General features: G+C 38.4%; 1 protein-coding gene and 1 long non-coding RNA gene across 11 annotated transcripts in view; one reads left to right on the forward strand and one right to left on the reverse strand.

Annotated features, from left to right (window-relative positions):
• Window positions 1–10,591, forward strand: part of LOC134296501 (uncharacterized) — a 70,602-nt gene extending 60,011 nt beyond the window's left edge. For both annotated transcript variants that reach the window (XR_010003277.1, XR_010003278.1), the window contains exon 3: window positions 10,295–10,591. This is a non-coding gene — a long non-coding RNA (uncharacterized LOC134296501). The remainder of the gene's footprint in view (window positions 1–10,294) is intronic.
• senp1 (SUMO specific peptidase 1) overlaps window positions 3,384–27,854 on the reverse strand; it is a 43,499-nt gene continuing 19,028 nt past the window's right edge. For 8 of the 9 annotated variants that reach the window (XM_008121199.3, XM_008121200.3, XM_008121202.3 and 5 more), the window contains 7 exons: window positions 27,315–27,458; window positions 25,755–25,886; window positions 25,240–25,443; window positions 20,535–20,614; window positions 11,744–11,828; window positions 9,245–9,340; window positions 3,384–6,657 (listed from right to left, as the gene is read on the reverse strand). In XM_008121199.3, coding sequence (XP_008119406.1) covers window positions 6,595–6,657; window positions 9,245–9,340; window positions 11,744–11,828; window positions 20,535–20,614; window positions 25,240–25,443; window positions 25,755–25,886; window positions 27,315–27,458 — 804 coding nt within the window. In that variant the 3' untranslated portion in view covers window positions 3,384–6,594. Of the gene's footprint in view, window positions 6,658–9,244; window positions 9,341–11,743; window positions 11,829–15,130; window positions 15,199–20,534; window positions 20,615–25,239; window positions 25,444–25,754; window positions 25,887–27,314; window positions 27,459–27,854 lie in introns of those variants that run through there. The other variant, XR_001730939.2, reaches the window with a different exon arrangement.

The raw sequence follows: 27,854 nt of genomic DNA on the forward strand, positions 1-27,854 counted from the left end.
AGAATAGTACCTCTGCAAGGCATCATGAGTGAATTATATTAGATGATACCACTCTAGGAAGATCAATGGCCTAATTTAATGTTATGTCCTTTAGTCCTGCCAGAACTTTGTGCAGAGCAAGGACCGTGTTTATCTAATAAATTGTAAATAAAACTAGAGGTTTCAGGCTGTGTCCCTTCAGTTGGGCATACATTTAGGAGCTTTTCATACAGGCACTATATTCATAGAGTTGCCAGGAAAGAGACCTTGGCGGTGGCATCTGGCTACTTCTGTATTTAAGCACACCTTGTCAAGGTCAATATTGGATCCATTTGGAGACAGGTGGCAAAGCTGGATTCTGCTTTGGGGAAAATGGAGGCACGAGAAGACAGTCACGAAGTCCCTTGCCTTCTGAAACCGCTTTATTCAAGAAGAGGAAATACAGTCAGAGTTGTTTAAATTCTGCCCCCCCCCCCCAAAAAAAAAATAACTTTCCTCCCAGAGCTGAAGCATGTGATTCGAACCAAATTGTGCAGGGCTGGACCTGCTTTGACTGCCTTATTTTGAATCTGATTCTTTGACAGATTGATTTGGTTGAATTGCAGTTAATGTTAGCATGTAGAAATCCAGCATCAATGAAAGCAGAATTAGCCATTTTCACTGCTTTTGAAAACATTTCTCTAGGCAGTATCCTGCTCGGGAAAGTAGTTATACTATATATCTTCTACTGTAAATCAGACTTCTTTTTTCTTTACTACAAGGAAAACTATGACAAACTGCAACTGGGTTTTCCAGTTTCCCCATTGCTAATCATGGGTCTAAGCTATTCTGTTAAGGACACTCAGACTCAACATTAAACTATCTCCTTGTTAACATCAACATTAAATTATTATAGTTTAGTGGTTGGATTGACAACTATGTATGATAGATATATCTTGTACGTGATGCACATGCTCCGGTGGGAAGGTAACGGTGCTCCATGCAGTCATGCCGGCCACATGACCTTGGAGGTGTCTACGGACAACGCCGGCTCTTCGGCTTAGAAATGGAGATGAGCACTAACCCCCAGAGTCAGACATGACTGGACTTACCGTCAGGGGAAACCTTTACCTTTTTTTTAGTGGTTGGATTGACAACTATGTATGATAGATATATCTTGTATGTGATGCACATGCCTTATTATGTGTTGCACTTTCATCTTGCTCTGCCATCCCAGGAGGTCAAGACAGAATAAACATATTCATTCACTTCCCAATATTACTGTTGAGGCAGGACAAGCTAAAAGCTGGTTACTGTCTCCAAGTCATCTAGGTTTTATGGCCCATTGATTTTGAGTTTGAGACTCCCAAGTCACAGTCAGATATTCCTGTGTAAACACTGCATTGCATTTGCCATGACTGCAAAATATTTGTGGCTTGGGGAGACAGTTCTTTCATAGCCAAGATCCTGAACCTGGCCATATTAATGTAAATGGAGCTGTTTGGTTTGCTTAGAAAGCTCGAGTTTTGGATACTCCTTTCAATACAGAATGTACAATTCAAGGTAGCTGAACCAAACATATAAAGAACAGTTTCTGTCCCATGGCCGAGGTGCACGTAGTCATAATCAGGACGTTTCTGAACCCAAATAAAAATAAGAATGTGGGTTATTATTTTTAGGTTTTTGGCTGCTGAAATTAGAAATGCCTGCTCTGAATTCCTTTCTCACAAATCAGTAAAAACACTGAGGCTGTTGTGTGTTTAGATGAGATCGTCTTTAGCTCAAATGAGGAGAAAGGTTTGTTTTGAATTGCATTCTGCCTCACTGACTGTTATCTAGGGCTGATAGGATAGTATTTAAACATCTGGAGGGCCAGACATTCCTGACTTACCATATCTTACAGGTTCATGATGCTTATAACTTGAGTATTGGACTAGGACTTCCTGGGGGTTGAATCGCTGATCAGCCACAGAACTCCACTGTGTGATCTTGGGCAAACCACATTCTCTCAACTTCAGAGGAAAATAAAGGCAAAACCCTCTGAACCAGTCTTGCCAAGAAAAAAACCCATTATTGGATCATCTTAGGGTCATTGTAAGTCAGAAATGACCTGAAGGCACAAAGCAGTAGGACCCTGATCAACATCAGACCTAGATTCAAATCTCAAGGGCAGAGCTACATGGCAGGCAAAAAACATTCAATTAAGTTATGTCCGGACCACTGTAGAGAGTCTAAAGGGCCCATCTGTTTAAACAGGGGATAAATAGCTCCCATCGTCTTTGAGAAAAAAGTGGGGAGAAGCAGTAGCAAGGAATAAACGGATCACTGTCTGTTCAACTGAAGGTACACTTACAGAAGTTGCTTGTTCATGTGTGTATGTAGAGAGAGATTAAAGATGCTAATGACTGGTTGCTTTGAAATGTTGGGTAAAGCCTTGCTCCTGTCTGCACAGAGTAGGCTGCAAGGAGGAGACAGTCAACATGACCTGAAAATCCCTAGTCAGGGAGAGACTGGATAATACTCACTTAAATGAACAAGGATAAAGTAAAGGTTGCACGTATAAGTATCCAGGGTACTTCATCATGGTTTTAAATCTCTTGAATACCCATTATTGTATTTTGTATTTTAATGATGTTCTGGTTTGTTCTATCTCTGCATTCCATAATAGGCTCTCAGGAGAACCTAGCACCTATCTACCAAATTCACATTCCAAAACTTTTGTGGCCACAATCCTAATCCCTTTCATGTCCATATCATAAGCATCTCAGTGTACCTCTCAATACCAGTTGACAGACCACAAATGCAGGACGGTTCCTTTGCATTCTGGTTCTGTTTGTGGGCTCTAGGTTAGCCACTATGGAAGCAGAATGCTGGACTATTAGAAAGGCCTTGAGTCTGAGAATGGCTCCTCTTATGTTCCTATGGGCTCCTTCAAGCATTTTCTTGAGAAATATCAAGTATCTGGAAAAAAACTCAATGTGCTACTGCCCCCTACCAGCTGCAGTAGATATTATCTGTGAACCTGGAGCAAGCTGTGTCCAAGTGGAATTTATTTTGCAAACTGAAAAGAAATTTTTGAGCAAATGTTCTTTTAAAGTTTTCAATGTTTGAATGGATACATGGCTACAGCATGAGGTTGCCACTAAGAAGCAGAGGTTTCCTCCTCCATAGTTCATTTAGACCTTGATCCAATAGTTTCTTTCCCCAACCCCACCAGCCAGAGCAGCATTTCCATGGACTGCAGCCAGAAATGTCCATCTGAATGAGTATAAGGGAACTGTACTACATGTCACAAAGCAAGAAACAATAAAGGTAATATGTGAAATGGGCCCGTTTCAGCACTGTGGTTCTGAATATGTATAGTTGTACCCTTGGATTTTAGTAAACAAAAAGGATGTGTGAGAAGATAATGTAGTATACCAGAATGAATCTTTTAACATTTTTAATAGCTGAGTTTATTTAATAACACATTACAAAAAATAATACAGATTTTAGGATTTTTTCAAATCATTACTTGCAGAAAAACATAGAAAAAGGTGAACAAAGAGACTGGTATAAAAACACAATAGATCAAAAAAGGTACAAACTTGTCTAGGAAGAGCATGTTTTAGGAAGGGTATGCAATGGGAGATTTGTACAAAACTATTGTTTACAATTACAGAATATATATATAAACTGTTCCCTATTTGATGGCAAAAATACAAGAACTCTTTAATTATTAAGCATTAAAAGAAAGGTACCTTGGGAAGTATGTTTATCATGGGAACTTGGTAACAGTCCAAAGTCTTTCAGGCCTAAATTTTGATTGCATCCCACTATTCTTGACTGATAGCCTAGGGATAACCAAAGTAGCTGCTGAGAAATGTCCATCCATATAGGCGGTTGTGGCGGGCTCCCACTAAACAAATTGTAGGGTTGTGGACGAATTGTACAGTTCGACATAGGCTATATTTCATCTTAGCCCAAAGGCCTAGAAGTCACTCGTGCCCTAGTTTACAGCTCAATGCTCCAGTTTGAGAGATAGCTCTTAATTAAAAGTGGATGTTACAATAGGAGACATTCCACTGGGGAACCTAATTCTTCAGAGTCATCACAATATCAATTAAATATTATTTTAATGAGTGATGAGTCTCTAAGGAGCTTTTTACTCCATAAGCCTTTTAGCTTTCAGTAAATATAAAGATGTAGTTGGCATTTTCTCTTCAATTTGTTTCATGTATCAGTTGAATAGCCTCTATAGTAAGGTTCCCCAATCCATAGTGAACTAGATCTGATCATATTGGTTGAGGCTGATAAGAGCTGAAGTCTAAACTCTTTGGGGGCATCAAATTACAGAAGGCTATGCTATGCTGTTTTCTTCTTGCATCAATATACACATCTGGTAAAAAAACAACAACAGAATTTGGGGAAAAATTGCCATCTGGGACATCCTTTATCCCAACATTAATGGCTATTAATCGTAGAAACAGAGGGGCTGCATTGTGAGAGAAAGAAAATGAGGTCAGGCTTTCAATTCTGCAGTAAGAGTCAAAGTGGAACACACAAAAGAGCTGCAAAACCTAACATGTTTGTTCACTGTTGCATCGTTTAGAAAGGCTTATAAATATATATATGTGTGTGTGTAATATAAAAACAGTTTACCAACAATGCAAAGAAAGCTTTAAATGCCATATTGTACCTAAAATCTACAAAGAGCTAAATGAGCAAAAATTGCTCCATCCTGTCAGATGAGCTTCCATTTAAATATATAGCTGCCCTATTTGCTTACAAATCCTGTTTTGTATCACGTATGCAGCAGAAAATTATTTTCTATTTTCTCCTTAAATGTAAGGATTACTTACATTCTGGCAAAAGGACAAGAATATAGGAAGGGGGGGCTGCTGGTTTTTATAGAGTGCCCCCAGTTCTTTGGACAAAAGGAACTGGGCCTCAAAGTACCCTGCATCCTATTGCTCCATTTTATTTCTGTTATCAGAATCCATACACAGAATTCACACAGAGAAGAGGAAATTACAGAAGAGGAACCCAAAAGAACTTGACACAGAAGGACTGTGTGGTTGAATGCCTTATCTTTCCAGTGCAGGGCTGGAGGACATCTAGCCCTTCATAGGCAGTTGAATTATTAGCTACTGGAAGTTTTCCAAACATCTGAAGAGATATACATTCTCCATCCCTGCTCCACTGGATAAGCACCTGCTCCTGAATGTATAGTTAAGAGAAAGTTAATGACAGATTCACTGCAGGAAATTCATGCTTAATGTTCAAAAGACCCTTTCCTTTGAACATGAGTGAACCAATATTGTTCAACTTTATTCGCCACCTCCTGCTAAAAGACTGAAAAGTTGCAACCATGGAGTAAAATTCACAAGCTGCTTCTTGCACACTAGTAACTCTTCCATTTAGCAAGATATTAATGGAGAGGGGTAAGTATTATGACTGCTGGGTTGTCTGCATCAGGTGTTTAAATAAACATGTATACATAGACATCCATATGGAAAATGAGGTCCAACTGGATTTCCCCAAATAGGTATACATGTTTTACTTTTATACTTGAAACATTAGTTGTGGAAGACCTACAGCAATTGCGTTGCAATGCATCTGAGTTTTGATGTTACTATTTTTTTTAAAAAAACAATTGTCCAGGGAATGACATACATGGCATATTATGCATTTATCCCTCCATCTACAGTTGAATCCTGGAAGATCTCAAGTTGTTGCTCATGTCAGCATTTAGAAAAGGGGGGTTTTTTTTTTAAAAAAGTGGAACTTCTCAAAGATAAAAAATGTACTACTTAGTGCTTTACAAGTCACAGTAAAAAAAGGGGAGTGTTCAAAATACCCCCCCCCCCCAAAAAAAAAGAAAAGAAAAGAAAAGAAAGAGTGCTTTGGAAAGGCTGCACATCACAATACTCCATAAAATAATTAACTTTGAAAAGGGTCATTCCATGCAAAGTGGTCTAAACCTTCCCACCATCATGTTCTCCAATTTTGTTCAAATTTTAGCTGTAGCACGAGTCAGGTGTTAAAATAAGTTTCCCAAAATTTGAGGATTCTAACTGCAATAGTTGCTGTTCTAGACCCCATTTATCTGAAGGGTAGTCAGTCAGCCAGCACACAACATTTAACAAAATGCCTTTTTTTGGGTTCTAATATATATAATAATATATAAAATATATAAGAATGGCTAGTAAATTGAAATCCTGTACAGTTTTTTCTGCTGATTCCAATGAAATTAATTTTAACATTACGGATGCAAACTCCAGTCAAACAAGTTTCAATTTTATTAGATTCCAAAAATGGTATTTTGTTAAATGCCCTGCGCAGGCTGACTGACTATCCTTCAAATAAGAGGGTCTAGAACAGCAACTATTGCAGTTAGACACCTCAAATTTGGGGAAACTTAATTTAACACCTGTCTTGTGCTACAACTAAAATTTGAACAAAACTGGAGAACATGATGGTGGGAACTTTTTTAAATTTTAGTCCTCTCGGCATGGGATGTCCCAAAAGTCATGCAACACAATGTACAGATTCTTGTAGCTTCAATGGGAAACCCATGCAGTCCACAATGGAGATGGTGGAGAATGGCCAAGGCCTGACTCGCAGTCTCTGAAGGGTCTGACGCTCAGCAGGACATCACAGCAGCTTCCGATGGAGGATCTCCCAGACCATTCGTTTTCGGAAATAAGGCATGTGTTGCTTTAAAGACAACAGAAAGAAACAGATATCAATGCTCCTACAAATATATAAAGCAGTAGTTAAATTCCAAGCCTTTGTGCTCTATCACATAGTCAAGATCATCTGTTTTATGTAAGGAGAGAGGACTACTAGATGAATATATAATCTATAGTAATGAGTAAGCTTCACAACCTTCCTTTTTAAAAACTTAGAACAAAAGATTTTGGAGACCGTACAAACCCCTTTACAGATGAAATACTTCCGATGTGGAAGAAATGGCAGGTAAAACGTATTTCTATATTCCCCTCATCATCTTGTTCTACCCCTGGTTTTAGGATAATGTCAATGTTTCACATTTTAATGCATAAAAGCAAACAGGTTTTCTTTATGATGAAAGATTTACAGAAGTTACACAAAAAAACTGGAACACATTTACAGCTATCGAAAACAGTGAAAGTAATCCAGATCCTCCTTTTTGCTCAATGCATGAACAATCCGTTTGCTAAATAATTAAAATCCTGAAAACATAATACTCCAAAAAATCTGAAAACTTTTAACAGTTTTGAAAGCAATTACTGGAATGATTCCTATTCCAATAAGTGCTAGTTCTACAGCACAAATAAAAGACAAACTACTTTCTGGTTTTATAGATGGCCTTTACCCTGATTACGTCTTTAGTGATATACAAAATTCTGCACCACCAGATGGCTAGAGTATGCAAAACAGTGTTTACTTGTTTGTGTGGTGTGAATGTGGCTGAATCTATATGTTACAGAAAGGGGGGGGGGTTGAAAATGAAGTGATATAACAGAAAACAGAAATAATAGATGGCTCTACATTTGCCTATAACTATTTACAATGGCCATAGTGAACAAACCCCATCAACAAATCCAGGTTTCAACAATTTCCTGGAAATAAAGGGGCCATTACTGACCATGAGGGCAGGCATACGTGTAAAAGAAAAACTGAACAGGCAGATAAGAGCTGAAAGAGTCAGACAGGTTATTTGAAAACAGTTTTTGACACTGTGTATAAACAGAGAATCCCATATGGAGGGTAAGATTAAAAAGAAAAACTTTAGATAGATATTGGGCTTCAACTGCCTACTCACAGCCTTTGATCTTGCAACTCATATCCAAAATTCTCAACTTTGTTTCCCTCCAATGGAGGCAATGCTTACAAACAATTTATAAAGACACACACAGAGGTAAATGGAATCAACCAGTTCAGCAAAGCACTAAGTTGTGGATGGCAAAATAAGAAATACATCTTAAATTGATAATCAAAAACTCTGAGATAACAAATGAAGGCAGTTTCAATATATTGTGACAGACATGTATGCAAGAGGCTATTGGCAAAATATACAGAAGTCAACAAAGAAATTTAAAGTAGCCTTTCTGCTATAAAATTAGTTACTGGACTTCAGAATATCATGTACTTAGAAATATATTATTTGTAGAATAATAATAAACCAGTAAACTTTATTTATATCCCGCCACCATCTCTTGGAAGGGATTTGGGACAGCTTACAAAAGAACTCTGGAGTGCAGCATATAACATAAAACAGTACATAAGTATAAAAACAATAAAATTATAGCAACAACCACTGCTAACACATATAACATTGCATAAAATAAAATTGATCAATTTAAAAATGCAGAACACCTGTAGGTAAAAACTGACTGCCATCAATTAACAAAAGAAAGTGGCAGAGTAAACAGTCAAACCTCATATGGACCCATTTCAGCCTACTCAAGGTCAAAGACCCGTTTAAAAAGCTATGTTTTTAGACAGGATCCGAAAGGACTGAAAGGTGGGGACTAACCTAATCTCTCTTGGGAGAGTATTCCAGAGCCAGGGAGCCACCACCTAGAAGGCCCTCTCTCTCATCTTCACCAACCGTGTTAGAGATAGTGGTGGGACTGAGAGAAGGGCCTCCCTGGCAGATCTCATAGAAAGAGATCTGGTTCATAGAAAGAGATGCGGTCCTGAGGATAGGTGGGACCCAAAGCGTATAGGGCTTCATATGTGATAACCTGCACCTTGAATTGGGCACGGAAACTTGTCAGAAGCCAGTGCAGCAGCTTTAGTAGGGGTGTGGTATGCTCCTTATAGCTAGCACCATTTAGTAATCTGGCAGACAACCTTTGCACTAGCTGCAATTTCCAAACTGTCTTTAAAGGCAGCCCCACGTAGAATGCATTACACATAGTCCATTTTGGATGTAACTAAGGCGTGGACTACCGTGGCCAAGTCAAGCTTTTTGCCTGACACAAAGTTTGCTCATCAGTACCATGGCTCTACCCAAGTATCCAAACTTAAAGATTCTGTACTTTAAGGCAGTTGTAACCCCCTTCTATTATAACACAATATAATAGAAGGATCTTACTCAGATCTTACTTCTTTGCTCAGACTTCCCTTTTAAAACTCCAAATCTTGGAATTTACTACCTAAGTAATTATGCACATTTATCAGGAATCTATTCCTCCAGCAAATACTAGTTTAGCTTGCTTTTCACACAATCCTAATTAAGACTAGAAAACACTATTGTGCTCATACAGCCCGATAGTGACATTATAGCGCACTCTCATCTGAAGGATGAACTTACCTGAGTAAAATTAATTGGTTTGTCTTTGGAAATACAGTCAGCATATTTACAGGCAAACATCCCACAGTCACTGCCATTCATCTGCTGAGGAATCTCCTTTAAAAGATAAACTCATCCCTTTTTATTTGCATAACCAGAAACCTTTATAAAACTTTAGGCTAGCAAAAACTTCAAAAATTTTAAGAAATACTTTTTTTTAGGAGGAACAGACGTAATGGGAACAAACAAACAGGCACCATTTCAGTAGTGATGGAGAAAAATATATCAAGATCAGGAACATTCCTCTTTCACTAACCAAGAAAAAATGGAGACATTGCTACAACATTTTCTATAAGTTTCTGAAATTAGAAGATGCCCCTTTCTGCTACCTTCTCTCCATCTTGGAAAAGACATAATTGATGCACTTGTCCTTCATTTTTAAATTTGGTAAAAGGGAAGGTTGTCTTCAGTACCATATTTACTCGAGTCTAACACTCACTTTTTTGGGTTATATTACATTGCTAAAATTGAGGTACGCATTATATTCAATAGTGCATTAGAATCATGCAACTAAACCTGTCTGCACTGTTGGGCAGGAGATCCCAGTTGGAGACAGAAGAGGGAGAGGCAGTGAAAAGGCTGGTGGGAAGGCCAGACGGAAGGCTTCCCATCGACCTTCTCGTGGCCACCATGATAGCAAATCCTCTTTTTGTAATGCACACCTTCTAGCTATGGTAGGAACTACATTTGATGACACATTGGACTCAAGAAAATATGTATATTATATTTTTCAATAATGGAATACTATTACTGACTGTAAAGATTCCTTTCTAAAGAAATGGAAAAGGAATCCTTCAAGCTGGGTCTGGCTTCTCATGTGCGCTTCACAGATAGGGCATGTCATCTGTCAATTACCAAGCCAACTCTACCTACCCAGGGAAGGAATGACAAGTCTTTGGACAAACAATGCAAAACACCACCATAAAGCATACAAACTCATCAACTAGGATGGATCCCCAGAAACTGCTGAAAAGGAACCTTCTCAGTAATTCCTAATATTCTGTTTTCCAGCAGTGTGCGGAAGCAGTCCTTTAAGCTGGGACCTACACAAGTGATGACAACACTCCTAGGCTTGGCATCAACCCATTAACTAAGAAGACATTGTGCTGCAGAAGATGCCTACCAAAATACATATCTGCTGGGGTAAACTTGTCAACCCAGTGTCTACAAAAAGTGGTGGGAGAACTATGGTATGCAAATCTCTAACAATCAAGCCCAAATGACTGATGTGGCGCCACTTCAACTGGAATGTGTCTGAATCCCATCCGGAACCAGCTTGTAAACCTGTAAATAAAGCTAATTCAAATACACTGTTGCAATTAATGAGACAATGTATATGAAGATATTTGTTGACCCTTACTGAGGCCAAAAAACACTCTTGCCCATTAATAATGAGGGAAGAAGGGAAACAGGAGTGTCGTAAATTGCCCTTTCAGCATAAGCTGTTCAGCAAGGCTACAGGCCACATCATCCTCAGCAGCCGCACTCTAAGTGCACAGACACAACTGGATGGTTCATATCGTCTGTATGCCAAGAAGGTGCCCGCTCCACAAATCTTTGTACCAACTCCTTGTGAAAGGAAAGGTCAGAACTGTGTGTATTAGCCATTTCCCTCCATGGATTCTTCCTCATTGGGGTGGTAAGCAATTAAAGGCAAAGGATCCTATCTACCAGGATCCTGGACAGACCTAGAGCATTACTGCTGCATAACTGCATTTCTAGATCCACTGAACAAGTCAGTAAAACTTGTGGTTCTCAACCCTTGGTTCTCCAGATGTTTCGGACTTCAACTCCCACAATTCTGGAAAGTTGAAGTCCAAAACACCTGGGGAATAAAAGGTTGAGAGCAAATGCAGTAAATTAAGATGATTTAGCCAGAGCACTAAAGACTTGTTCTGAATTAAGCAAAGTCAGACCAGAATTATGTAGGTGGGACTGGCTCTCCCCAGTGATAATTCACAAAACATATGCCCTGCCTGTGAAGCATACGGGAGAAGCAACCTGAAGGATTGCGCCTTACACTGCTGGAAAACTTTTCCTCTGGTTCTTCTAATGCAGCTTAGTGCTATAAGGAGAAGATGACAGTCAGGAGACTTGCATTCGTATCTCACTAGAGAAATATTGTTGGGCACATAGGAAACAGTGATGGCTTTTTGCATAGCATACGACAAGAAGAGCAGGCCAGGAATTCTCCATCACATGGTGCCTGTAGCAGCTGTGGGAAAGACAGCTGCTACAGACCTTTGTACGCACAGAAGCCCCCCAAAGCACCTGTGCAAATCACATTTAGGCTTTTCTAATTATACATACAGATATCCTTATGTTCTCCCACTGGCCTGAGAGAAAGCAAACTTTCTCCATGTAAAACCACTCCTTAGACTACAGTAGAGCATCTAGGGCATGATTCACTATATGAATGTTTGAAACACTTGTATGGCCAGTCATCTACAGGTAACGTACCTGACTCCTTTTACTCAGTAGCATCCAGCCATTTGTATCAAAATCTTTCCGCTTTTTATCCAAACTTTCTTGCTTCAAATACTGCCTGCAGAGGTTAGGAAACAAGGACAGGGAAACATTTAGAAAGCAAGCAAAACAAAACAACTGTGAGAATTAAGCGGAATTTTAGAAAGCAACATTAAAACTGGCTGATTTCAAGCAAACCATTAATTTGACATTAAAGTAGCTAACTTGTTGGCATTCTGCTACATTTCCAACACACTCTCAGGGGTTATTCATTCACAGTAGTATATTTTAATTTTACCCCACACATTACTTACTGTAGTTGCAAATAGGTGAAGCCTATATCTCAAGCAAAAGAATCTACTGTGGATAACTTCAATCCTGTAACATGGGGTCAAACATAATCAATGACCACAAGATAACAAGCCACACAAGCATGCATGTTTTAAATATTACATTTCAGGAATTCTGTTTTCCATTTGCTACTATCCACTTGCTACTATCTTGTCTGTCTTGGAGTAACTCTTTCCTGCCACTTCAAGGCCCAACTTGAATGGTAATTACATTAGGATGCACTAATAATGTCTTCAGCCTGTACCTCTTTCAGGTACCAATAGACAAGTTAATTGATTTCTTGACAGCCTGTTCTATACACTATTCAGTTTGTACATTATATATATTGTAAGTAGGTTGAATATATACAATATTTTGCAGGATTTTGCTTTCCTTGCGCTTTCTCTTGTTGAAATATGTGGACAAAACCCCCCACCCCTTCTTATTCCACATGGATGTAGCCAAACTATTTTGATATGTTTTTTTGGACAACAAAAAAACGGATCTGAGATAACAATACATTATATAGCTTTCCCAGTCATGCCTGTAACCTAGTCTCTGCAAACCCTGCATATGGAATAGTGTTCCCTCACTTATTGCGGGAGTTAGGTTCCAGGACCACCCACAATAAGTGAAAATTCGCGAAGTAGGAACGCTATATATTTATACATTATTTTAGTAGTTATACCCTATTTTAAGTTTTTATCAACCAATCGTGTGTTGATAAATTGCCTCCTTCTCCTCCCGTTGCCACTTGGGCTCCATTCTTCTCCCCTTCTGTTTCTCCTTTCTCCCTTCCTTTGGCTGTAAATTATATTTTTATGATTTATAATATTCTTTTAGAGTTTATTGGAAACCCGCAAAACAGCGAATCCGCAAAAAGCGAACCACGTAGTGTGGGAGCACTATATTTCTAATCAAAACTGTCACAAGTGAAATGCCTATTTTCTTTTCTTCTGTTGTTCTTTGTCTTAAAACAATATACTAGCACACTCAGTTATGGTATCATATTATAAGTATGTATTTAATTGCTCACTAGAACCATTTGACAAAGCCTTTGTATGCCAAGGGCTCTACCTCTTGAGTAAACATACCATGTTATATAGGAAACCACTTCTGAATCAGAGAGAAGTATCAAAAGAAGCCGGTGATGTGGCAGAGGAGCCTTCCGTTCAAAAGAAAACATTCCACTAAATCTGAACAAGCCACTTGGTACCTCTTTGCGACCTAGTCAATGTTTCTACTCAGTAAAAGCAAGAATCTTGCTGAATGAATATAAAAGAGTGCTGGAGGAAAATAAATTTTATTTGATATTGACTTGATAATCTTTAAGATGTCAGAGACTCAGTTCTCAGATTGAATCCCCAAGTTCTCTAGAGTAGCTCATTGTCTTAGAAAGAAAAAAATGGGAAATTATTATAATCTGTAAACTTCTATGGAAACCCTAGTCAAAGCAAAATATTATAACATCATGCGCCTGCTTGCAAATACCTAGAACTCCTATGTAAGACAGTTTTTGATGAACACAGATAACATGGTAGCCAACATAGATTTAAAAAGATGGCAAAGATGTTAAATTGCCTGCTAAAGCAACTAAGAAGCTTTCTGAAAAGCAGGTTCTGCATCACAACTATACACTATCTTCCTTAGTATGTTAGGAAGAACATGAAAACATAGGCTTGCTTATAGTTAATCACTTATTGGTTTCAGAAAAAAGCTGTGATCCTCCTAAATTTGAACTTCCTGGAACAAGAGCACAATATTTCTACAAGTTAATGCATATTCATATGGGACATGGCAATACTATGGTTATCACCAGGAAATTCTTCCATAAGAGGTGGAAGATATGCAAGCACATACATTCAATTTGCAAAAAACTGCTTTCTGAGTTACAACATCCCATCAACATCTGCGTCACACAATCATTAATATCATGCATTGAAGCATATCCAGCATTTTGTCTGGAAAAAAATCCTGAACAAACATTCGCCAGACTTGTCTTGTTTGTGATTCTTATATCCAGACAGACTGATCCTGCTATCTATTCGAACAATGTCTACCTAAAACTCAGTATCTACCTAAAGCGCTTTTGAACAATGGCCACCTATAACTCTTTAAATGACTACAATTACAGTATTTCCATTCTGACTCTTTAGATGGATTTTCACTGTTTTTTAAAGTTGAATATAAAGATAATAATAATAATAATAAAACTTTAATTTTAACCTGACCCCTTTCCCCAAGGACAAGATAAAATGAAACAAACAACAAGATAAAATGAAACAAACAAGCAATTAAAATAAACAGTTAAAATACACAAAGAAAACAACCTTGGCTCAAATAAGTAATCAATCACGCCTCATAAAAACACATTAAGCAGTTAAAATCTGTATAAAAATATAAAAATGTGGCTCTCCAATAAGTTAAGGCAATCATTGACAGCATCGTCAAACTAAGTAGAATCAATAATGAACTAATCATCTTCCTCTCCATAAGTTAATGTGCAAAAATAGGTTTTTATTGTTTCCTAAAGATGAGTGAAGAAGCTGTTCTAATTTCTGTGGGGAGGGAGTTCCAGAGGGAAAGGGTGACCACAGAGAAGCCCCCCTCTCTCTTTCCCACCAACCGCACTTGAGACGGGGATGGGACCGAGAGGAGGGTTCTTTCCAATGATCGTTATGTCTGAGCAGGTTTGTAAGCAGGGTTGTGGTGTGTCAAATTGTCTGGGCCCAAACAATTTAGGGCTTTATAGGTAATAACCAGCACTTTGTATTTAGCTCAGAAATGGATCGGCAGCCAATGGAGCTGCCTTAACATGGGAGTTGTAAGTTCCATGAACGTTGCTCCAGTTGAAGCTTCTGAACTATCTTCAAAGGCAGTCCCATATATACTGAACAGGATTAAATAAGTAAGTCAGAGTCATAGGAGATTTATGACTTTTCATAAATCTCTCCCTTTTGTTAAAAAAGGGGGATAGGGGCAAAAATCATAACAAAAACTCACCAAAACCCAGGAAGCTCTAAAGATTGAAAGCATGAAAGGGTCACTAACCATGAATAGGACCTCCGTCCTCTCTTCCCAGTGTGATCCTCCCACTGCATTCAACCAATTAAAGCCTCCTGAAAGGAAATAGAAAGGGAAAAGCGATTACAGGAAGGGCAGCAATCAGCAGTAAGCTGAGTCCCTATCCCATGATCCTACCTGTGCCACGAGTCACCTGGCACAAACTTCTGGGATTCTGCTCTATTCTGCCTCTCAGAGACAGGAAATGATAGCATGAGATGGGGTCTGAGTCTATTTCTGTCTTCCCATATAATCCCAGAATACAGATAATCTATATTTGGTTCACAGATTAATTTAGGAAGCTGCTGAAAGAATATCCTCCAGTTTTTAGTCACTAGCTATTTGTTAAGCTCCTTACTATTTGTTTAATAGGAAAAAGAACCTCTACTAGAGTGAGTTTAAGGATTGCTCCAGACAAAACTTGTTTCTGAATAACTTACAGTACAAAGCCCCAACCTCAGGGATAAGATCTAGGACTTTGTATTGATATCCCAAACTGTGGATAATAGCAACTCTAGATTTTCATGCTCAACATCAAAATTGCTCCCTTCTTTGCTCACCTGCTGACCCACAGAGGGGAGAACAGCCAAAGGGAATACTCACATGTAGGGTGCAGCCTGTTCCCCTCAAGCACCAGTGCCAAGTAGAGGTCAAAGAACCATACAGTGAATGCCCAGGGCTCTAATGGCATGGCTACCTCCACCAGCTGAGATACTTCTTCCAGGCTGCTGGCTCCCACAGAGTCACTGTGACAAAGTCAAGGGCAACAGGGGACAGGCTACCCAGGCTTGCTTTGTCCGGCAAAGGGCCACCATTCCTTTATTTCGCTGAGACAGATGTGGGCAGCTTGCCTTTTCAGCAGGAAGAAAGGGATAGAGGCTTTTTGCTCAGCTAAGACAAATATGGGCAGCCTGACTACCTCTCTCCTGACAGAGTGAAGGGACGAAAAAGGAAAGGAAAAACCTTGGCCATGGAGCAGACATAGCTAAATGAACTTCAGATAGCAATATGGGGTTCATATTCTAAGTCTTTTGGTTTCATATCTAAAGTAAATGTGGTGGACTTCCAGCAGAATAAAAGACCACAGCACCACTTCTGGGCACACAAATGCTCTGTTCAAAATCTGTTTAAATTCCCTTTCCACGGCTAAAGAACACACTCTCCAGTAGAACCTATTTGATGCCACTATCAGAAGCATGCACTTCTCTAGGCAAACCTATAAACTGTGAATTTACATTTAAAAATATGCTTGCTTACTGTGAAATTTCAGTTCTGGTGTAATGCTGTGCAATTCTAAATATGCTCATTTGAAAGTAAATCCATGCAATTATATGCAAAGTACTGCTTTCCAGCAATGCAATTCTGGGGGCAAGATAAGGTGGAAAGAGGAACCATCACTCCCCTGAGGGTAGAGAAAGGAACTTTACTTGTCTTTCTTCTCTAAATATAATTCTTTCCTCATTAAGAGAGAAACAAGAGCAAAGAAATTAACTAATCTGCATAGCTACAATCATTCCTGGCCCTTGTATGAGCATAAATGGAGGACTTAACAGCTATAGGGCCCTGTGACTCCATGAGCTCATCCAATGTCCTGGTCTCATCCTAGTCCTATTGCTGAAGTAAGCAATAAAGCTTTCCACTATTGCACAGGGGAGAGCTGCACCACACATCTTAATGGTGAATGCAAATCAGTAGCTTTCTTAGTCTGCAGTTCCAGCCATTTGAACTCAAAGGCTAGGTCTCTAATATTTTCAATATATCAATATTATTTGTACAGAACATAATCATCTTATTGTACAAGCCTAATTTCTCTATTGCATTGCTATGTTCTGTAAAAAAATATCCTTACAAAATTAATCTTCTAGTATGACTAAACTGGGATGACAGAAGGGCAGCCCTGTGCCTCCCAAATCCTTCCCCATTCCAAAACACCCCTAAAATATTTCTGCCAATATTTTTCAGGCACAACACATACACATTACAATGTTTATTTGCTCATATAACCTCCCAAGACGCCAAAACACTGAGAATTGTCCCACTCCACCCCAAGATTAGCTGAAACCAAAACTGGAAGTTATGTGACATTTCTAATTGCAGCAGGCATGCCAGTGAAGCCACCTAAGGGAGTCTCTCCATTTCCTGGCCTAATTGCCCATCCAGTCTAAACCTTATGTCAACATATCATGTCATATAGTTCATGTTTAAGGCACGAAGACCTCTTTTCTAAGTGGTGGCATACTTGAGACTTACAGCACTTTTATCAGTCACTAGTAAAAATATATAAATGCATTTATGTGTCCATATCATGAACCCATAAGAAAACATGATTTCAAATATTTCGTATTTGAATTGTCCATGCATATCTGATTGATTCTTCTGAATGGGCAAAAAAGGGCATAGTGTGACACACAACTGATATTCCAAAGGAGTTGAAGTACTTGGTGAAAGCAGAGGAGGCAAGATGAGATGTCATACCAGATAAATTTCTCCTAATATATATATCTCCTGCAGAAAATAATATCTTAAATATCCAGTGTTGCAGATAAGAAATTTTAAAGTGACTGAATATGGAGCTAAGGAAGCGCCAGAGAGACATGAAGGAAAATACTCCCCTAACAGCCACTTCTCAGCTTTAGTTCAAAATGACAATGAAAGTGAGGAAGATAAGGTGGCCAAACGACCTCCTGGAAATATAAATAATATACAAGAGTCAAACACTAGAAAAAACAAGGAAATGGTGGGAAGGCCACCAAGCTGTCAGATCAGCTAGACTCCTCCAACACACTAGAACTAATTGCTATAACAGCTAAGCATATTTACAAGGAGCTAAGGATACTCAACTGCAAAATGGATTCCATCATCAAGGAACAGTAAGAGAAAAGGCTATTGAAACAGACTATCTGCAAAACAGTCTTGGGTAAAGCTCCCTTTAAGAAGCCTACCCTGTTATTCCATGAAATGGGAAATTCCTAAAAATAGGTGCTTAATCCTAATAAAGTCAGTATGCAACTATAAAGGAACACCATATAACTTGCTAAGAAGCACCTGCAAATCTTGCTAAAGGTTTAAACAATTAGATCTTGATACAGTAAAATGCTGACTTCTGGAAGTTGGCAAACAAGAGTTATATTAAGTTTCTATTCAGACTGTATACTTTTAATGTTTCTGAGCATGAGAGCCAAACTAGCAACAACATGCATCTTTCCAAACTGTGTGTTCTATAATGATGTTACAATTCCTTTAGTCTCAAGAGTAAAACATCCTCAGCTGAGCTTAAGAAGTTTAAAGGAGTATACTACAGAAACACAAAACCTGATTTTGGAACATAATCTCAAAGGCTCTTTTCCAGCTCTCACTAAACTAAACAATTGGAAATTATTAAAGGACTGGAACTGCTACTGAACCGTAATTTGATTCTGAGTAAAAGAAGTCAGTTTGCGATCCCAGAGCCTACACAGGGCTTAAGTGATTCACTGGATACAAAAAATCTATCCAACCCACACCCACTGACACCCAAAAGACCCAAGGACATGGAAGGGGCCTCTCAGACATCATGCCAAGTGCAAAACAACAAGTTACCCTGTGAAAGAGAGCTGGACCTGCATTCTACCAGAGTCTTACCTTATGAATTACACAGTGAAGGGGTTAGGAAATCATGGACCGAGGAGCTGGCCAAGTTAGTCCAAAGCACAGACCCAACTCCTGCAAAGGTACTGAATAGCTGTGCCCCATATCGGGTAGAACGGAGTGCAACTGATATTCCTACCTAACTCTATGGAGAAAGGGCTTTAATTAATGAGCTGTACTGTTCTTCTTTCAATGCTTTTGGATGGATATGTTTTAATTGTTTTTAATTTTATCTGTAATTTAATTATATCTTAACTTTTGCATGTTTTTTCCAGATAAACTTTCGCCTGTATTTGTTTTAATTTTTGGAAACCACTCAGATTGCCAGGACTTTTAAAAAGGCTGAATACAATTAGCAGTAGCACTCAACTATGTGTCTGGATATTTTGTGGATGATAATATATTTTTGTTGAAATATCCAGGATTTGAATAAAGAATTAGGCCAAGCAATTTCTGGTTGCAATTTTAAACATTATGGGGGAGTAAATATCATCTGATCACAACAGATCTTATTTTCATATCAAATGTTTATACATTTATTTGAGACATATATATGTGACCTTATGTAATATGACCATGGGGCAGCTTACAAAGCAAATTCAAAACAAAATGAATAAGGATGGTTGTTCTATGTGTCTTTGCAGCTTTGTACTTTTCACATCATATATAATGCATTCTTAGTATTGATATAAATTTCTCCCCTGTCTCTGTTCAAAGAAAGCTTTACATTTTGCCATCAGTTGGAAGTTTTCAGGTGTTTGATTAACATGACCTTTAAATCTCTGTCATAACAATCTTGTCAACATCAGAAAACTCAGCAGTGTTCATTCCAACTGGAAAAAAGCCATGAAATATTGGACTGTCTTGTTTTTATTGATCTGGAAACTGCTCTTTCCAAGCCCTTCCAGGTGAATAGTAGGATAAAAAAGTTTTTAACAACATCTAACTTCCATCCATCACTCAGAGAAGTGGAGCCAAATTTGTGGCCCTCCAGGTGTTTTGGACTTCAGCTCACACAATTCCTGGTCATTGGACAAGCTGGCTAGGGTTTCTGGGAATTGGAGTCTGAAACACCTGGTGGGCGTTTGACACTTCTGATTTAGAGAATGCTATGCTCCAAATTTCAATTTGTAATTTCCTGTTAAGACACTGGAGACTGGGTGCACATTTACTTGAAATATAGTCTCACGTTATTTACGTTCAAGTAATTTTTCTAGTTTATTACGTGAAGTCCTTGTTTTTGAGGCTAATTGTATTTTTATCTTCTTGATGTTGGTTTGCTCTTACTCATATCTGCCCTCTTACATACTGTTTTAGTGGAAAAGCTGGATATATATGTACATATACATATGTGCAATCTAAGTCCTAGTGGAACAGTAGGATGTACCATACTATACCACAATCTTTCTTGTAAAGGTCAAGTGGTTGTACTTCAACAATTCTGTCAATTCTTAGATGAAGCCAAAACAATTTACAAATCACTTAAGTTAATCTAACCTCAGAAAATGGATGTTGCAACTATAAAAATCAAGAGAAGCCTGAAAGGAAGCATGCTCCAAAAGATGGAGAAATTGAGATAACATATGTCTTTTGGATGTTAGAGCATGCTTCCTTTCAGTTTTCCTTTGAAAAAAGCCTTTCAAATTCAGCTATTTCTACATGTTGTAAAATTAGTACCTAACCGACATCTCTTTTTGTTGGCTCTGAATTCTCAGTTCCTCTTTACCCTTGAATTGGAAATATGTGACTATATTGAGATACTTACAACAGTATCCGGCAAGCTTCACTGTTGCTTCCACCCATTGAGTCAAAGTAGGTGATGTTTTTTTTCCTGAAGTCAATAACCTAAATAAGACAGAAGTTGTAATTAAATGACTGAGAGCCATCAACTTTTTAGGAAACAGACAGTATCCTGTCATTTATATTGGGAATCTGTTATCAGAGAAAGAAGACTTCACTCTAAAATAGAAATGAATGGCACATTGGGGACTTAGCATGAAGGTCCACTCTTACCCTCCAGAAATGGTTTAACTGCTTCCGTAACTCAAGTAAGATGAGGGATTGTATCATTTAAATTAAGGTGGGTTTTTTTTTCAAAGCACCCTATGAAAGCCAGAGACAAAACCAAAAAAGGGAAAGAAAGATATTGCAATCTTTGACTCTTTATACATATACTAGCTGTGCCCGGCCACGCGTTGCTGTGGCGAAGTATGGTGGTACGGGAAATAAAGTATTGAGGAATTGGTGGTAGTTAAGGTCAAGGGTAAAGGTTTTCCCCAGACATTAAGTCCAGTCGTGTCTTACTCTGGAGGTTGGTGCTCATCTCCATTTCTAAGCCGAAGAGCCGGCGTTGTCCGTAGACTCCTCCAAGGTCATGTGGGATGACTACATGGAGCGGCGTTACCTTCCCGCCGGAGCAGTACCTATTGATGCACTCACATTTGCATGTTTTCGAACATCTGGGTTGGCAGAAGCTGGAGCTAACAGTTGGGGCTCTCTCCGCTCCCCAATTCAAACCTGTGGCCTTTCAGTCCAGAAGTTCAGCAGCTCAGCGCTTTAACACGCTGCGCCATCAGGGGATATTATTTCCTAAAGGTTGTGAATATACAATATTTCTGATTGGTTTTTTTGTTTGTTGGAGGCAAGTATGAATGCTGCAATTAGGAAAAATGATTAGGATGTAATGGCCTTGCAGCTTTAAAGCCTGGTTGTTTCCTCCCTGAGTGAATTTTTTGTTGAGAGGTGTTAGCTGGCCCTGATTGTTTCCTATCTGGAATTCCCTTGTTTTCAGAGTGGTGTTGTTTGCGATATTTTATGTGCTTCTACTGTCTGTGGCCCTGAGAAAACAGAGGATTTTCCAGACTTTGATGATGGGAATACTTTGTTGGGAGGTGTTAGCTGGCCCTGATTGTTTCCTGTGTGGAATTCCCCTGTTTATGTACTATCCTGGTTTTAGAGATTATATTGTTCTGCATTATTCTATCCCAGTAATTATTTCATATTAAAGAAGAATCTCACTTATCCAACATTCGCTTATACAATGTTCTGGATTATCCAACGCAGTCTGCCTTTTCATAATCAATGTTTTTGTAGTCAGTGTTTTAAATTCATTGTGATATTTTAGTGGTAAATTTGTAAATACAGTACAGTAGAGTCTCACTTATCCAACATAAACGGGCCGGCAGAACGTTGGATAAGCAAATATGTTGGATAATGAGGAATTAAGGATAACCCTATTAAACATCAAATTAAGTTATGATTTTACAAATTAAGCACCAAAACATCATGTTAGACAACAAATTTGTCAGAAAAAGTAGTTCAGTGCACAGTAATGCCATATAGTAATTACTGTATTTATGAATTTAGCACCAAAATATCACGATATATTGAAAGCATTGACTACAAAAATGCGTTGGATAATCCAGAGTGTTGGATAAGTGAGACTCTACGGTAAATACTACATAGCATTACTGCGCATGGAACTACTTTTTCTGTCAAATTTGTTGTATAATATGATGTTTTGGTGCTTAATTTGTATAACAATTACCTAATTTGATGTTTAATTGGCTTTTCCTGAATCCCTTCTTATTATCCAACATATTCACTTATCCTGCCGGCCTGTTTACGTTGGATAAGTGAGACTCTACTGTATATTTCCAATCTTATATTATCTGCTCAGAACTGGATTATCTGAGGCCCCTTCTTCACAGCTGTATAAAATGCACACTGAAGTGGATTATATGGTAGTGTGGAGTCAAGATAATCCAGTGCAAAGCAGATAATATAAGATTATAAATGGGTTATATAGCTGTGTGGAAGGGCCTTGAGTCTACACTGCCATATAATCCAGTGCAAATTCGATAATCTGTGGAAGAAGTCTAAGTGAGGCCTAAATCTGCCTGTCCCCTAACTGAAACCTGGCTGTCCCTTGGTTGCTAGGCAACCAAGTGGGCAGAGATTAGCCCTCTAAACTGGCAGCAATTGGATAAAAAAAATTATTGCTCTCCCTCTAATTAGGACTTTATTTTTCTTTTCTTTTTGTTGTATCAACCTTGAGGCGTGGATGATGGGTTGTGTTGTCAAATTTTGAGGTTGGGGGGCCTGTACTTTTGTTGTTTTGTGAATTGCCGTGATGCCATCACTCTTTTATATATATAGATACAGACACAGAGATATGCAAAAAAACAAAAAAAACAGTAATAAATAGGGGAGGTGCGTATATTACAAAACCCATTATATACATATTAAACTTTTGAAAGAAATCCAGGCTGTTTTTATAAATACGTGTGAGTTGGATATCTCCTTCTTGGCAAGAATGGACCTAAATGTTAGATTTCTCAATGTACCATTTTCTGCCACCAGTGAAGGCACCATCCAGAAATTGGACCTAGTGAAATCTGTTCCTGTGTTGGAAGGGAGAAAGGTGGCAAGGAAAATGACATAAGAGTATACCCTGTATACTAATGTATAAGTCTAGAAATTTTAGTGAATCAGCTCAAAACCTCCTGGCCAACCTATCTATGGATCAAATGTGGTACAATACTCTTCTTTTAAAAGTATCAGCCCCTTCACTGAGTAGAGCAGCAAAAGCTTAGACCATTCTGGGAGAAGCTAAATAAAGTGCAGAACTCCTTGACTCCCTCTGTTGTAATGCCATTTCTGGCCTTTCTAAATGCCTGGGTGAGGAAATGGACTGGGGTTCTTTCTCCTCTTTGTGGAATGACCCTCAACATATCCAAAGGCCATATCAAAATCCATAACTTGGGCTCCAAAAACTGCCCTTGACTTATACATGAGTTGACTTATGCACAAGTATATACAGCAATTAAACTGGGTCCTAACGGCAGCCATGGAAGAGGGGCAAATTAAGGAACGAACCTCATTACATTTCCTGGGAGAGGAAGGAAAAAGAGTTAGGACTACAGAAAATGTGAGGCATCTCCAAAGACCAAAGACCTGGAAACCTTCTGCATCTCAAATAATGCACAAAGGAGGATGTGAAAGAAAAAATATCCTGCAGTTTAAAATGGGAATTGCAGAAAAATGGGGAGAAGACTGGGAAAAAAATCCAAAGAAAGGACACTGTGGCTCAAGAACAGAGAGGAAGAGAGAGTGATCAAGAAAAATAAAGGTGAGCAATCAAAGAAAAGCAGAGGAGCTATGACACAACCTGTTCTGAGTGAAGGTAAGACTAAAGAACTGAAAGGAGCTAGGAATGCTGTGGAAATTTAGATATCATCATTTCCTACATAATCTGGGCAAAAGAAGAATTCTCTGCTGTCAGATAATTGCCTGTTTTAGTCACACTGGGGCATGGCTATATTTGTGTAGCTGGCTGCAGTCCAAACCATGGTCAACCTGTTCAAACTTTTAAATCATAGGTCAGGAAATCTCTTTTCCCATTAACTATGAAAACGTTTATTTATGAAAGCACATGACAGAAGAGGGCCTGTTTTCAAAACCGTATTTCATTGCATAAGAAAGGTAAAAGTTTCCCCTTGACATTAAGTCTTGTTGAGTCCGACTCTGGGAGTTGGTGCTCATCTCCATTTCTAAGCTGAATAACCGGAGTTGTCCGTAGACAGAAGAGGGCCTGTTTTCAAAACCGTATTTCATTGCATAAGAAAGGTAAAAGTTTCCCCTTGACATTAAGTCTTGTTGAGTCCGACTCTGGGAGTTGGTGCTCATCTCCATTTCTAAGCTGAATAACTGGAGTTGTCCGTAGACACCTCCTAGGTCATCTGGACAGCATGACTATATGGAGCATCGTTAGCATCCCACTGAAGCAATACCTATTGATCTACTCACATTTGCATCTTTTTGAATGGCTAGGTTGGCAGAAGGTGGGGCTTGCAATAGGAGCTCACTCCATCCTGCAGATTCGAACAGCCAACCTTCCAGTCAGCAAGTTCTGCAGCTTAGCAGTTTAACCCACTGCGCCACTGCACTGCATAATAGTTACACTGATTATCCCTTTTGTTTGATCAATGAAAAAAATCTGCCTTGGATTCTGTGGTTTCTGGGTTGTTTTTTAAATAAATAAATTGTCTTACTTTGGAAAGAGGAGGGGGGATTATTCCCTCTTCCTTCCTTTTTTCTCCAAAGGCAAGGCAGTTTACAAAATCTGAAATCGAGCTCTTTGGAGAAAGGAGGGAAAATCCAAGTTCCACAGACCTCCCTTTCATAGTTTTTAAACTGTCTTGCTTTCAGAGAACAGTTGCAGAGCCATTTGGGGCTGATTCCCCCGATCAGCCCCAAACAGCTCTGTGACTGTTATGTGAGGAAACACAAAAATACCAGTTTTGCCACCCAAAAATGGGGGTGCAACTATTACACAGTGGTGACTATTAGGTGATGAAATACAGTAATTTTTCAGACTGATGAGGGAGAATTTGAGAACAGTGAACTGTTTGATCAAAATTTGTCTCTCTGTCAAATGCACACAGACTCAAATTAAAGAATATACTCACTGCTAGGCACCAGTGGACACCAAGATGAATAGGCACCAAAAGAATGTCCACAGAAAATATATCCACTTTCTTAGTCCAACGCTTCACGGCTGTGTACCCAGCAGTTTTTAACTTCGTGAAGAAGAAAGTATTAAATGCATGAACAGTTGGAAACCCCTTCTGTTTACTTCTTTCCATCAGCATATTCATGTAGAAGTTGATTATCTGAAAGGAAGATAGATGTAAGAAATGTATTAATATAGTGCTTTTATACAGTAAAGAGATAGAGAGCATTTTGTGAGTTCTTTTTCTATTCACAACAGAACATTCATTAAAAATGGTGGTATTCAACCTTGATCACACTGAGCCACTGCTATAAAAAAGACTGGAATGCTCAACACATTCAGTACAAACTTTTCAGTCCTATAAATATGATGCTAGACCTTTCTCAACTTATATAAACTAGTTATTACAGCTTCATTAAGTGGTTTAATATAATAACCAAAAATGCATGCTAAGAATGAAGAGTACATTACCTCATCATTTAGCCAATTGAGATTGTTGAGGGTCTGAATGTCTTTCCTAGTTATAGTTAACCGGAAGGCTTCACTCAACACCTCGTCTTGGTTGCCACTTCTTAAGACACTCTTTATTTCCCTATCCATCTCCTAAAAGAAATAAAGGGTGAGTGATCAAAACAAACACTGACTTTTGCAATGCAACAGTTTCCCCTCAATTTAACTATTAAGTAACTTTGATTCACAGAAGTTATGGGTGGAAAAGGTTATTTCCACATTGGAGACAAATTACAATTGTGAATCTGGAATCAAAGCCATAATAATTTTAAGTTTGTTTGGCAAACAAGAAGTAGGTTCTACTAAAGGACCCTGGAGGGCAACTGGCAAGAGGCTGTACAAACAAATACCAATACATTTTTAGCAAAAGTTGCACAAGCTGCTATTTCCATTTCACCGAGATAAGTGGTTGCTATGAAGTCCCAGCACAAGGAGGGGGGACCTGCAGGAAAAAAGAGAGTGCCACATACTGAAAATGCAGGTCAGTTTAAGAGAGGCTGAAAAAACAGAAAAAATATACTTGAAATTGGGGTTTATAAAACCTGACTTCCCTCTCCTTGAAATGGGAAACAGAAAAAGCAATAGGACAAGCACTCAGTCAACAACATACCATAAGGCTTCTAAACAACTGAAAATGGACGAACTCTTAGGGGAGGGAACTGTGAGTATATCTGACTTAAACACACTGTTTGAAATTACTACTGACAACAACACTACTCTCTTAATTCTTCATGAGGAAGCTAATGAGCCTCTATCAGTAGAGTTTGACAACAACTTGGCTGTATATCATGAAAGAATGTCCTTGGAGTCAAATGAAGCAGACTTGTAGAAGATAATTCCCTCATTACCGAGATAAAACAACATACAGGGCAAACAATTATCCTGGACCTTGTGATAAATCACTGTCTTCTTACACTCCACACTGTTGTTTATATCTTTGAATGGCTAGAAATAATTGTCAGATAGTTGGAGCTTCTTAAATTTGCTGTTGACCATTTCACTCAGAAAAATATACCTTTAAAAGAAAGCTCAGCTAAAGATAAGCGCACATGGGCCAGAAAAGAGGAGAATATGGTGTCCAAAAATGATTCTAGGGACTTCTCAATAATACCTACTGAGGAGTTACAAAAATGTAACGGCAATAGGAATTTACAAGCAAATCAAACAATGTTGCAAAATGCCCAGATTGGAATAAATAAGGGCAAATGAAATTTAGAGCTATCAAAACTTCTTTGAGCCAACAAGCCTGAACAGAGTTCAGGTAAGTAACTGTTCCATATTTACAATTCCTACAGGAGTAACTCCCAAGTATGCAATAAAAAGGTCATGATAATCAAATGTTGTAAGAAACAACAATAATTTAACACAGAGAAATATTGAAGAAATAATTGACTAGAATGTTCTCCATGAAATCTCATTCAGTTCAAGGATGGCTTTATCACATGATCTTCTATTTCTGTAAACTTGCTCAAAGTGTTCTGCATTTGCAAAGCTTTTCAGCAGCAATATAAAAAAGCTTGCCTCTGTGATTTCAGGAAAGTTTTCTTCAACACCTGTGGTCCTATTATCTTCCGGTACGACTGTAACCGGAATCTCCTTCTCGAGAGGCACACGCAGATGTAGGTCTACTGAGTCAGGTAGGAAAAACCCCTGCTTCTGCAATCTCTAGAAGACAAATCCTTCAGATAGCAGTGTCTCATTTTACAGCTTCTCAATTTTCAGATAATACACAAAATGTTTACATTTGATACATTTTTATTTTTTAAAAATGAGAAATGAAATCTTGTAATTTGCTTTACTTAGGTTTCAATCCGATATTGGCTTCCAGCTTGATCATCAGCTTTTAGACTAACTGGTTTTTATGTTTACATGAGCTACTGTGCATATATTACCCTTAGTTGCATCAGACATTACTAATCTATCATGGGATGACCAAAAAATTAAAAAAATGAGAGAAATGGAAATAAGGCATAAAAAGTAAAAAGAAATAGATATAATAAGAAAACAAAAAAATGAACAAATTGATAAATACACAAAAATAAAATAGCTAATAAAAAAATA

This window comes from Anolis carolinensis, chromosome 2, assembly GCF_035594765.1.
Source record: "Anolis carolinensis isolate JA03-04 chromosome 2, rAnoCar3.1.pri, whole genome shotgun sequence".
Lineage (NCBI taxonomy): Eukaryota > Metazoa > Chordata > Lepidosauria > Squamata > Dactyloidae > Anolis > Anolis carolinensis.